Genomic DNA, 13,371 nt, shown 5'->3' with positions numbered 1-13,371 from the left:
AGATCCAAGGGTCTGGGTCTGTAGTCACCTAGGCAAATTGGTGAGGCTTTTTACCAAACCTTGTCCAGGAAGTGGGGTGCAGGGTTTTGGGAAGTATTTTGGGGGGAAGGACGCGTCCAAACAGCTCTTCCCCAGTAACCAGTATTAGTTTGGTGGTGGTAGCGGCCAGTCCAAGGACAACGGGTGGAATAATTTGTACCTTGGGGAAGTTTTGACCTAAGCTGGTAAAGATAAGCTTAGGAGGTTTTTCATGCAGGTCCCCACATCTGTACCCTAGAGTTCAGAGTGGGGGAGGAACCTTGACAGGGACAAACACAAATGTTACTATAAACTGTGGATATATCACTTGGAAGAGACAGAGGAGGAGAAAGACCTGAGTGTTTTGGCGATCACAGGATGACTGTGAGCTGCCAATGGGATGCAGCCATGGAAAAGAGTAATGCAATCCTAGGATGCATCAGGTAGGTATTTCCAGTAAAGATATGGAAGTGTTATCACTATGATAAAAGGCACAGGTAATGGTAATACTCATCTGAAATATGTGTGATGTTCTGGTCTCTCATGTTTAAGAAAGATGACTTCAAACTGGAACGGGTGCAGAGAAGGGCTACTAGGATGATGAGAGGAATGGAGAACCTACCTTACGAGAGGAAACTTAAGGAGGAGACTTTGCTTGTTTAGCCTAAGCAAACAAAGGCTAAGAGGAGATATGATTGCTCTCTACAAATAAGGGAGGGAGAGGAGTTATTTAAGTGAAGGGCCAATGTTGGCACAAGAACAAATGGACATAAACTGGCCATCAATTAGTTTAGGCTTAGTTAGAAACCTTTGTCTAATTTTATCAGAAGAATGAAGTTCTGGAACGGCCTTCCAAGGGGAGTACTGGGGGCAAAAAATTTAGTTTGTTTCATGACTGAGCTTGATAAATGTATGGATTGGATGGTATGATGAGATTGCCTACCATGGCATATGGCCCATCTGGGACTGATATTCGCAAATATCCCTAACAGTTGAAGATGGAACACTAGATGCGGAGGACAGAATATCCTTTTGACAGGCTTGTATGATTTTTGTTAAACACAAAATAAATTCCATGACTTTTGTAATGTCAAACCTTAGGATGTGAGTTTGCAATAATGAGGCAGGAAGCCGGTGTTTAGTCTCAGCCTGAGGTTAAGGCATTCTGGTTAATCAGTGCACCCAGGATTTTTAAGCACTAGTCAGCTGCTTAACCAACAGGCAGTAAGTAATTAAATTTCACTTGTCCAGGCTGTTATCCTTGGCTGTCAAACAATAGGATTCTTCCATGTTATAACCATTCTGTTTTCTTGCCCATTCCCTTGGGAGTATGTGCTTGTGTGTTTTTTAATATGCTTCACTTATTTTTTCTAATATGTTGGTTGGTAGCCTAAAAGTTTGATGTTCTTGTCTGATACTGTTTTAATGTTGTCATAATAAATTTCTCTTCATAGATACAAGTTTATGCTCTGATTTTTAAGCATTAGAGGGTTGCTTTAGAATTTTCTTTGGGATGAGTGCCTAGACCACGTGCACACCCAAACTGGAGGTGTGGCCAGATGGAGATGCATGAAAGTAGCCACAGACCTTAGACATCTCTGGGGAAAAAACAGCCCTTTCTGTCTGTGCCTTAATAGTAGGGCACTTTCTGTTTTGACTCACTGTTTTGCTAAATTTTGCTAACAATAACTTTAACTACCAAAGAAAGATGTAATAAAACACTTGCTATTCACTGTCTGTACGTCCCCAGTTAATGGGGCAATTTGATATGGCAGTTGCTTATCTTATGAGGGCAATCAAAAGTGAGTAAATCAGGTAAGAATATTATTAAAAAACATGCCAAATATCAGTTTTAGCAAAATATTGTAATTTTGTTAAGTTTAGTAAAAAATGTTTCTTTCTGTTTGATGATATTAAATATTTAGCTGTTTGCAAAAAAAAATATTGCTGTACATTTTAGAACTGTTAATACCTTTCATGGGCTTTGAAGCCACATTTCAAGAAGATGGAAATAAAGAAAGCAAAAGAGCAGGAAGATAGAGTCCACAATCCCTTAAATCCTATATATAATAGTGCAATTTCCTTCACTGTTGAGTTGCAAAAATTCTTCTAACATAGGCCACATGGGTGAGATAGTGAAATTTATGGAAATACTTTGGCTCTTTTCTGGAAAAAAACAGTAAAATTAGCATATCTTTCAAACTGCGAGAATGGGAAAGTGCATATTACATATCTTGAATTCATCTTGTGTGTATATAATTTGAATTTGGTGAACTACATATTTTAAATAACTTTTAATAAACATCTCTGTGAGCATCATCTTGCTTGTTTTGACAGTTGATTAACTCTTCATTATACAAGTTAGTAGGTGTTCGTTCTTCTGTTCTCTAGAACATTAAAATAACTAATTGGAATTTTCACGACTATGTATATGTTACGATATTGGCACCTGCTTTTGTGTTTTTGTGGTAAACATTTTGATTGTAAACTTTTTTTTTAGGTATTATAATTATAACTGAACTATAAAATATTATCATAGGCAAAATACATGTTTAAATTTGTTAGGCTTTCTTTTTTAAACACATTAAAAAATCTGTTTAAGTAACACTGATGAAAAAAATATACATTTCAGGTGCTTTTGGTAATAACTTATTTTTAAATATTCTTAACAGGTAGCCCATCAAGTGGACTAGGATAATCAGATCCCCCCGCACCCCCCCACCGCCATACAAACACTGTACTCATCACAATTCTGATACTACTGTACAGGGCAACATTAAGCCAATTCAGTAAATAATACGTCTATTAAAATAGCTTTAATACATAGTCCATAATAAAACATTATTGAAGAGGGGAATGGTCAGAGAGAACAGGGTTCAAAGAGCCAAAATAATGTGGGCTCAACACGGAAAATACTGACTTTTTCTCAGCAGTTCTCTCACATTTGAGAAAAGACAGAGGAAACGAATGCTGGACAAATTTAATGAATGTATGTAAGATCGGGAAGTCAGGTTGAACAACTTGATATAAAGATTTGAAAACAAGGGGGAAATTTTGAATTGAATTCAGAGCTGGCTAGGAAGTTGTGAACACAGTTGTCAGTGGTCTTGTCTAATTGCCTGGAGCGAGAGTATTATCAGGCCACAGCATCCTAGACCTTTGAAATTTAGAGAGTTAGGATTTAGGAAGATCAGAGAAAAGGGAATTGCAATAGTCAAAATATGAAAATATTAGAATGTGAGTAAGGTTTTCCTCATAGGCAGAGTTAAGGAAAGGACAATTTCTAGCAACGCTTTAGTGAAGGTTTCATGTCAAGAGAGATAGAAGGAAAAGAAAGCTTGGTGTGAAGAATGACCTCCAAGGGTTCTGGGCTTGGGAGCAAGGTTATGTCTGAAGTAATTTTGTTGTATATGAATGTAAAAGTTTATTTAAAATATTGTGACAAAATAAGATCGGGTTCTCAGGCTTGGTACCAGAAACGGCCCTGGGACCTTCAGCTCTTCTCTTAGCCTAGAGCCTGGTCTCAAGATCACAACCTGTTTAGTTGGAGTGGGAAACAGTGAATGTTCTGTGTGTGCCCCCAGCCACTTCACCTGGCTCAGTGGCGGTACAGGACTTGCTCCTCCTGGCTGAGCTCGAATTCATGAGAGAGACTGTCAAGATTCCTTCCCCACTCTTAACTCTAGCGTACAGATGTGGGGACCTGCATGAAAGACCCCCTAAGCTTATTCTTACCAGCTTAGGTTAAAAACTTCGACAAGGTACAAACTTTGCCTTGTCCTTGGATCCTATGCTGCCACCACCAAGCGTGTTAAACAAAGAACAGGGAAAGAGCCCACTTGGAGACGTCTTCCCCCCCAAAATATCCCCCCAAGCCCTACACTCCCTTTCCTGGGAAAGGCTTGATAAAAATTCTCACCAATTTGTACAGGTGAACACAGACGCAAACCCTTGGATCTTAAGAACGATGGAAAAAGTGATCAGGTTCCTAAAAGAAGAATTTTAATGAAAGAAAAAGTAAAAGAATCACCTCTGTAAAAATCAGGGTAATCAGATTCAAAACATAGAGAATCCCTCTAGGCAAAACCTTAAGTTACAAAAAGACTCAAAAACAGGAATATACATTCCATTCAGCACATCCTATTTTACCAGCCATCGAACAAAAGGAAATCTAACACATTTCTAGCTAGATTACTTACTAACTTTTTACAGGGGTTCTGAAGAGCATTCCCGGCAAAAGCATCACACAGACAGACAGACCCTTTGTGTCGTTCCCCCCCAACCCCCCCCCCCCCCCGTTTTGAAAGTATCTTGTCTCCTCATTGGTCATTTTGGTCAGGTGCCAGTGAGGTTATCTTAGCTTCTTAACCCTTTACAGGTGAAAGGGTTTTGCCTCTGGCCAGGAGGGATTTTATAGTTCTGTATTCAGAAAGGTGGTTATCCTTCCCTTTATATTTATGACAGCGACAGAGATCTCTATCAAAATAGCCTTTAGCTTAGGGGAGCTAGGAGTCAGGGAACCATGACTTGAAATCACACCTCTTTCACTCATTATTGTTTACTCATTACATACTCTATGTCACCCATATTATGGATCAAGGCTTCATACCTAACCTTAGGAAGTAAGTTGGTTGAGAAGTTGCACATAGTCACTTCTGCGGAAATTGGGAATAAAATTCACATGTCTAGTTTGGCAGACTAAGTTTAGCCACACAGCATTTCAGAGCGATCTATGAGCTTGTCTATCCTATCTGTAACTACTACTCTAACTGCTTAATTGCACTTGAATTCCAGGATTCAGGAACAAAAAGGAGGAATCCGTATCCCCAAGATTCTATTGCAGTTTAACAAAAATTGGTGTAAGCAACTGGCTAAGTGCGTGTCATGGCCCCTTCTAGTATTTGCTCCACACAGTAGATAAATTACTCCTGTAGATCATGTGGTAGATTCATACCCTGCTGAATCCACATATGTCCCAGTGGTCACACTTGATAGAATTTTTGTTTCCCTAGTTTTCCCTTTAAAACAACACAAACAAAACAAAACTAGTTTCTTTGATTTACATACTGAGACTATCCTGAATGACATACTTTTTTTAGTTAAGAGCCATTATAATTTGTTAATTATGGTGCAACAAAAAATAAAATCCAGTTGTTCCCAGGGTGGATTTGATTTAAATCAAATTGATTTAAATCATGATTTAAATCACTAGTCAGGAAGACTCTATTTAATCATGGATTTCTAAATGCATTCTTGTGGGTTGTTATAACCTTAATACATATTCTTCACCACTCAGAGATAGATGTGTACCTTCTAAAAATGAAACCTACACTATACATTTGTAAAGTGATTTATTTTGAAAACTTTTCAGATTCGTGTTACAGGTATATCAGAAAATGAATGATTGTTTGGTTATTTCATTTACCAAAGGTAATTGAAGCAGATATTTATGAAGTCATTAGGAGGTGAACTATCTCCAATTCAACAGATTAATCATTAATATTTGGAGGATTTTGTTGCCATGCTGTATTAGGAGGAGAACATCACCAGAGAGACTTTTAAATTGTTTTATGTAACTAAAACAACAACGTTATGTATTCTGGATTTTTTTCTTCAACAGCAAACATATAATATTATAACAAAACAAGCATATGAATTTTTGAATTTAGTTAAACATTCAAGTTTTTTTAAATCATGTTTGTTTTTGTTAAAATTGTTTTTAACTAGTTAAATGAAATATTAAAAACAAAAATTAAATCGACTATTTCAGCCAGGTCAACGTGAGAAACTTAAAATATTGGCATCTGCAGCTAACTCAGAAGTTGTCTTCACCTTCATTTTCCTGTTAATCTGGAAAAGAAAAACAAGCGTTCCTGCTTCTTCAGGTCCCAAATGATTTGTCAATTTGGAATGAATTAGTTCAAAGGAAGAAAATATTCTTTCTACACTGGCAGAAGAAGCTACTGCTGTTAAAAGTGAGATTATCACTTCAACAGTCTCTGAATCCAAGAGCTTAAGTGACTTCCACCAGTTCACTGGTCTGACTTTCTTTAAAACATCATCAGCAAACATATGTTTCTTGAGTGGTTCACCCTTAGCTATGAACTTTATTGTAGTTGGCATTATGGAGGGATGGTTGCTGGATGTCCATGTCATAGCCAACTCCTCTTCTTCAGCAGTTAAGGTTTGACCCTGGTACCGAGTATGGAGAATATTTGCAAGAAAATGAGCTGGAGATAGTGCTTGTCCCATTCTTTTTTTTTTTTAATGCTTGAAATTTAACTCTGTCATTGCATATTTCTCTTTTTAAGATCTCACTCAGTTCCTTCCAAATTTCAATAGCGTCAGCAATAAAACAGCTATTTCCCCGCATTTTGTTCAAGGCTACAGAAATAGGCTTCCGGGTACTCAGCATGTGTTCAGCATTTCTCTTAAGCCCAATGTTGAGAACTTTGGCTGTGACAGTGCCATCCATTTTTTCACGATTTTGTTCACAAACTATCATCAGATTAGGCCAGTTCTTGATATAGTGCTCAAAACAGTCCACTACTGAGTTCCATCCCAGTCTTGTGGGAGAGTTAGCTTGGTTCCTCCCACTTTTTTCAGAGCAGTTGCTGCAAAGCGGTTGTTACGGAAGTATTTTGCAATTTCAGGAACATTAGCCCTTATTTCTGGAACACTGAAGTCTTTGGCTAGGAGGTGCATCAAATGAGCACTGCAACTGTATGTTATTAGCTTGGGACTCTCTTCTAGATAATTTCTTCTCATCTTGGATACATTTGCAGCCTTGTCTGTGACCAAGCTGCGTACTAGACATTTGAATTTTTTCCCCACAGTTTGTTATAGCTTTTACTGCTACTTCTTGTAAGTATTCTGCTGTGTGTGTATTTCCTGATGTATCAATTGTTTCTGTAAGGAAGACATTCCCTTCTGTTGTCACACAAGCACATACAACAGGATCATTGTAGACATTGCTCCACCCATCAAGACTCAGGTTAACAATTTCACCCTCTAGACCTTTTGCACACTGCTCAATTTCTCTTTCATACACTTTATCCAGCAATTTGCCTGCAACATCTGTTCTGTTGGGTGGACTGTATCCTGGTCTTAATGAGTGAACCATGATAATGAAGTGTGGGTTCTCAATTATGCGGAAAGGAGAGTTTGTTGCATAAACAAACAGGGCTATTTTTTCATCAGTTACCTCTTTTTGTAATCTGCTGGATTTTATCACAAACTTATCTATGGTTGTTTCTGGATGATGGAGATTTCTATTTTCTTTTTGCTACGGGTGATATACTGTGACTATGTGATGTACATGATATGACTGAAACACTATCATTGGCAGATAACTCTGAAACTATATGGCAATGATGATCTTGAATGTGGATAGTCTTCAGAACCCTGTACGTTGGGGATGGATTCTCCTAAACAAAATAAGTCAATGCAGTTATTTAATTATTACCATACTGCTCATTTAGTATTACTCATTGAATTCACTGATACTCAATACTACTTAAAAGGTGAGATTGTAAAAGGAAAATCTGCCTGTTTCAGCTGTTTATTTTTTATCTCAACTGCATCTCAGATGATAGTAACATCTATAGAGTAACAACTATATTTTTTGCTCAAACATGAGAATTCAAGAATAGTCCAGAAGGAAAACAGGCAGTCCTTAAGAAAGAAGTATGAAATAAAAAAGTTTACCAACCTGAAGATCCTGCATGTTGAGACACGTTCCTTTCATCATCTTCAGTGTAGCTTCCTCCTGAGAAGGAACACTTCTCATGATGTTATTTCATAACCAGGCCTTTCATTTCTTTGTTGCACTGTTTGCATTTTGCACTCATGCCTGTCTTACCCTCTGGTAGAGGAACTTCATTAAAATATTCCCAAACTGGGTGTCTTTTGTGGCCTGCTGCCATTATAGGTTTTTCCTTCTAGTGAGAGAATGGTATGGTAGATCTCAAATCAATGAAAGCTACACTCAGAAAGACCTCAAGACTTCTGGAATATGCTGCTCATGCATTTTTACTTTTGTTTCTACTGCCTGCCCCTCCCTTCTCATATTTATCTCCAGACTTCTCCTTGTCCAGATCTATTCTGCCCCCAACAATCTTCTATTCATTGAACTTTTGGAAACTTTGCACTTTTAGAGAGGTAAGGGATTGACTCTGTGTACACAAATTTGCGGAGGGACAACAGGGTTGAGGTCTGTTATTTCTCACCTCTATATATTTATTTTAAAACATTTTTGCTGTTAACAAGCATGTTATCTCTGGAGAGACAAATCCACAGTTTGAAAACTGCAGAATTAAGCACCTTCTAGACTGAGCACTGATTCCCATGGGTAGACAGAAAGATTAACCTAAATAATCTACACAGAAGCCCCTGGAACCGCATGAGATTGGGTCCCTAATCCATGAACTATTGGAATTTATTTACGAAACTCTTCTTAAACATTACATGAATATATTGTCTCATACTATAGAATTAGAATTTATAATCCCTATTCCATGGTGAGATATCTTTGAGCTATAATGTTTCTTTATCTTTAGATAGGTTTTTTCCTCAAAAAGCATTTTATCAAAAAAAAAATCCTATTTAAATACAAAAATCTGATTTTAAAATTTGTTTTTTAAATCATCTATTTGTATCCACCCTGGTTGTTCCAAATTTTGGTCAATTGTCGTGTATTGTTTGCTTGTGCTGAATATCAGCAGGTAAGAAGATTGAGGTATGCATAAGTTCTACTGAAGACAATGGGAAATAGGAGACGACTTTATATGGTTTCAGAGTAGCAGCCGTGTTAGTCTGTATCCGCAAAAAGAAAAGGAGGACTTGTGGCACCTTAGAGACTAACAAATTTATTTGAGCATAAGCTTTTGTGAGCTACAGATCACTTCATCAGATGCATTCAGTGGAAAATACAGTGGGGAGATTTATATACACAGAGAACATGAAACAATGGGTGTTACCATACATACTGTAACGAGAGTGATCAGGTAAGGTGAGCTATTACCAGCAGGAGAGCGGTGTGGGGAAAAATACCTTTTGTAGTGATAATCAAGGTGGGCTATTTCCAGCAGTTGACAAGAAAGTCTGAGGAACAGCGGGGGGAGGGAATAAACATGGGGAAATAGTTTTACTTTGTGTAATGACCCATCCACTCCCAGTCTTTATTTCAAGCCTAAGTTAATTGTATACAGTTTGCAAATTAATTCCAATTCAGCAGTCTCTTGTTGGATTCTGTTTTTGAAGTTTTTTTGTTGAAGAATTGCCACTTTTAGGTCTGTAATCAAGTGACTAGAGAGATTGAGGTGTTCTCCGACTGGTTTTTGAATGTTATAATTCTTGACGTCTGATTTGTGTCCATTTATTCTTTTACATAGAGACTGTCCAGTTTGGCCAATGTACATGGCAGAGGGGCATTGTTGGCACATGATGGCATATATCACCTTGGTAGATGTGCAGGTGAACGGGTCTCTGATAGTGTGGCTGATGTGATTAGGCCCTATGATGGTGTCCCCTGAACAATATGTGGACACAGTTGGCAACGGGCTTTGTTGCAAGGATAGGTTCCTGGGTTAGTGGTTCTACTTTGAGGAGGGGAGGTTTTAATGGAATCGTGGCTATGTTTCCTGAGAGCAGCTAATGACTTTAGGTCTATCATAAGAATGGGAGACAGTACCATCTTTATTAAGGGCATACTACCCTTCTCCCTCAGTAAAATCTTTACTGAGCATATGAGTAGATTCAGTCTTACTAGGTCACGTCAGTGCCAATGTAAGTTATGGGAAATGGTGGCCTTTTTGAGTAAGGGAACAGTGAATATAATGGGAAAGAAACTATTATTAACAATTTTAACTGCATCCTAATTTCTACAAATGTGCATAAATCGCTCGTTAGCAATGAGTTTTAACTATATGGAAAGTATGAATAGTAATGAATCACTCATTAGTTAGGAAAAAGAATTCTACAAAAGGTGAGACAACTGAGAAAGTTATCTTAGAGGTCTCATTTTCAATTAATTTTAACTTATAAACTAAATTACATATTTCCTTGAAAATACAGTCTTTACACGCAGATTATGTGCTGTAAATATACTGTATTCCTCATGCAAAACAAAGAGGTTGAAACCCTATCTGAAGTGCAAAAACAAGACCTAATCTCAATATATAGCCACTGCTCTACTTCTGTAATAAGTCCATTACTCTTTACTCAGTCAAAACTTTACTAAAATCAGAGTGAGCACCATGATATTTGGCTTATTATCACTGAGAAATATAAATAAAATCATTGACACTGTTTCTATGGGATGCACTAAAACAATATTTTGTCTTCTGTCAGTTGCCTTAGCAGAACCTATTAACACTGTTACCAGACCTGTGATGGTATTATCAATGTTGCTGGTTTCTGTGGATATTTTTGCATGATAAGGTACTGTACTTTATTCTTAAACAAAAATACCTATTCAACTATATTTTAACCCCAGTTAAAAAGGAAAATACTTTTGGGGGGAAATACAGGGCGAAAATGTTATTGTCAAGCTTCTTAGAAACAAAGGACAAAACTTTTTTAACTTTGAAGAAATGACATGATGGTGTCCTTTTAATTGAGGAAAAAGATCCTTTGCCTGTGAAAAATGAAATCCTCCACACTTCTCAACTACCTTTTAAACCCTTCAACCTGTTGATGAAATTGTGTAATCGAGCAATAGCATGCCTGAGGCTTCTTGCCTTTTCCTGGGCAAGGGTATCAGCAAATGATGCGCTCTATGCTCTACTAATTTTAATCATATTAGGCCAGATCTTAATCTTGGTGAGGTTGATGTAAATCCAGAGTAATTCTATTATCTTCAGTGGAGTTACTCTAGGTTTATATTAATGTAAATGAAATCAGAATCTAGTTTCATTGTTTTTATGGTTCTATTGTAAGATTTTTAGGAAGCCACCAAACAAAGAAATTTATTGGTGAATTTTCACATCTTTTAATGAAAATCACTTATAGAAATAGCATTCCTCTGTGGGTAGTGGTTAAAATTGTCATGTATCTACCAACATTTTGGTATAGAGGACTCAAGGTCACTACTGTGCTAAATGCACACAGTAGTTGATTTTTCATTGCATCATAACCAATCTTAGTTGCTTGTAGTTTCTTGGACTTTGTTACTAGAATTCCTGATTATTCATTAGCTGTAGTGCTGAATTTAGAGTCAGTTTGAATCAGATACCAACATATTTTACATGTATTTGAATATGTAGACTAATTGGAAGTGTTCTAGAATATGTTTTTATAAGTGACGACACAAGAATAAATTGTATTGAAAATTGGGGTGCAGTAATTCATATTGCAGTCAATGAAAGTTTTGCATTTGTAGTTATTCTGGGGTGGGTTTTTACAATCCATAGATTCAGTAATTTTGTGTTAACTAATTCATAGCAGAGTTGATTAATAATATCACCCTAATTGTTACCTGTATCAGAGGACTGTACCATGTCTGTGTAATGTAGATTTTTTTTCTCCAGTATAGGAAATTTGTTTTTGAAAACAGTTAGGTACTCCAAAGTATTAACCAGCCAAAAACTTTCATCCTATAAATTATTATTTTTTAATTGACTGAGATGAGAACTATTAAAATATGCTGTTAACTTGGTGCTGTCCCTGAAATGTCTTTCCCTCTCTTATTGTTGGTATTACAATGCTTGCCAATGTCAAATGCTTTCCCAAATCTGCAGAATGTGTGTAATCTGCAAAATATTCTTCAATTTTGTCCAGATATAGAATACAATTACCGAACTATAATGTTCACTAAATAAAAGTACTTTGCTAAATAAATAGATATGTTCTGAAATATAGTAGTTATTTGGTATTCCAGTTAAATATATCATACACTACTGTATCCTGATACATGCAAATGACAAATAAAAGAAAATCTTACTGCATTACATTTATGAATATTGCTGTAATTTATAATATAGGAACATCATAGCTTCACTGTACATAGCAGGACTGTAATTCTAGTGAAGAATTCTGGTGACAAACTGAAAAAAGAAGTGTGAGTGGTTTGATTTGGCAAACAGAATCCCGACATGGAAGAACGGCCTTAATTTATGAACATTTTGGGGTACATTTTTAAATATAACTCACAGATAAGGAAAAATAACCTGTTTACATAGTTTGTCTCTTGCCCACTTTTTCCATGTATCCGTTTTCTTTTTTTATTCTTCTTTCCCTGCCTTTTCAATCCATTTCTGCCTGGTGAGGTTCGACAGTTTGGTTTTTAAAGCTATCCCTAAGATTATCTGATAAAAGTTCATTATGTACTTTTCTGAGTTATTTGCTTATGCATGTTTTCTGATGTTACTTGTTTATAACAGGAGGAAATAAACTCTCTATTTTTATTTTTTTACAAGAACAATGTAGAAATCCATAGGCTATAAATTGACTGGTATAAGTCTTATTTGTTTTTCCTGACAAAGCAACTGTAAATTTAGTATTATGTGAACAGCTTGAAGGCAGGATCCAAAGCCCCCTTAAATCAATGTGTTTCCCTTTACTTCAGTGGGCTTTAGATCAGGTCTGCAGCGATTAATATTAAGCCTCCATTCTGCATTTTGAACCACTTAGGCTCAGCAGTCTGTGTGTGGATTACAAGGCAGAATTGGGATCAAAGGGACATTTTTGAAAGTCGCTCTAGTATTTTGCCCACAATGATTTGTCTATGCAAAACTCAAACTTGCACATGGTAAGTGAATTGTTGGAATTTTGCAGATTGAAAAAATGCATTGATGAAATTTCTGGGATAAATGTAGAGATCACTTGTGAAAATATGGCCAGAAAAAAAAAGATTATTCACTGACTGATAAGCAGTGACTGGGAACAATTTCACATTTGTGCCTTTGAAAATCTCCCCCTTCAGTTTTTTGAGATTGTTGAATAAAAGGTACTACTGTACAAAAATATAAAGTAGTTGTATTTTCTAATAGTTTTGTTAAAAAGTTGATCTTGTTAATTTTGAATCCATCTTTAGAGTATGTATGAAAAACAGAGATGTAAAACAAAGCAAAAACAACAACAAAAGAGGGATAAAGAATAACTGCTTTTAGGTGCTTTTTTATATTTAAAGTACCTTCTACTAAAACACTGTAACAAGCTTTTAATGAACAACCATTCCAGATTTGCATTGTTATAAACTTTTCCTTCAGTTCTATCTAATCTCCTTAATTTTTAGGCACTTAACAGTGACCACATAAAAACTATTAGTGTATGCAGTGTGGTTGTAGCTGTGTTGGTCCCAAGATATTAGAGAGACAAGGTGAGTGATGTCATATCTTTTATTAGACCAACTTC

At 36.5% G+C, this 13,371-nt stretch overlaps 1 protein-coding gene across 9 annotated transcripts in view; it reads left to right on the top strand.

Moving 5' to 3' along the window:
• Positions 1 to 13,371, top strand: part of STK33 (serine/threonine kinase 33) — a 92,454-nt gene that overhangs the window by 16,476 nt on the left and 62,607 nt on the right. For 4 of the 9 annotated variants that reach the window (XM_084630451.1, XM_084630452.1, XM_084630450.1 and 1 more), the window contains exon 2: positions 10,369 to 10,458. The exons of the other annotated variants lie outside the window; for them this stretch is intronic. Coding sequence is in view for 1 of the 4 variants with exons in the window: in XM_084630455.1 (XP_084486581.1) it covers positions 10,451 to 10,458 (8 nt within the window). In the remaining 3 variants the exon portion in view is untranslated. The remainder of the gene's footprint in view (positions 1 to 10,368; positions 10,459 to 13,371) is intronic. 9 annotated transcript variants of the gene reach the window in all.

Source organism: Lepidochelys olivacea (genome assembly GCF_965140295.1).
Source record: "Lepidochelys olivacea isolate rLepOli2 genome assembly, chromosome: 6".
In the NCBI taxonomy this organism is placed as follows: domain Eukaryota; kingdom Metazoa; phylum Chordata; order Testudines; family Cheloniidae; genus Lepidochelys; species Lepidochelys olivacea.
Note: the sequence above shows the minus strand (reverse complement) of the source record. Positions and strands in the feature narration are given on the sequence as shown.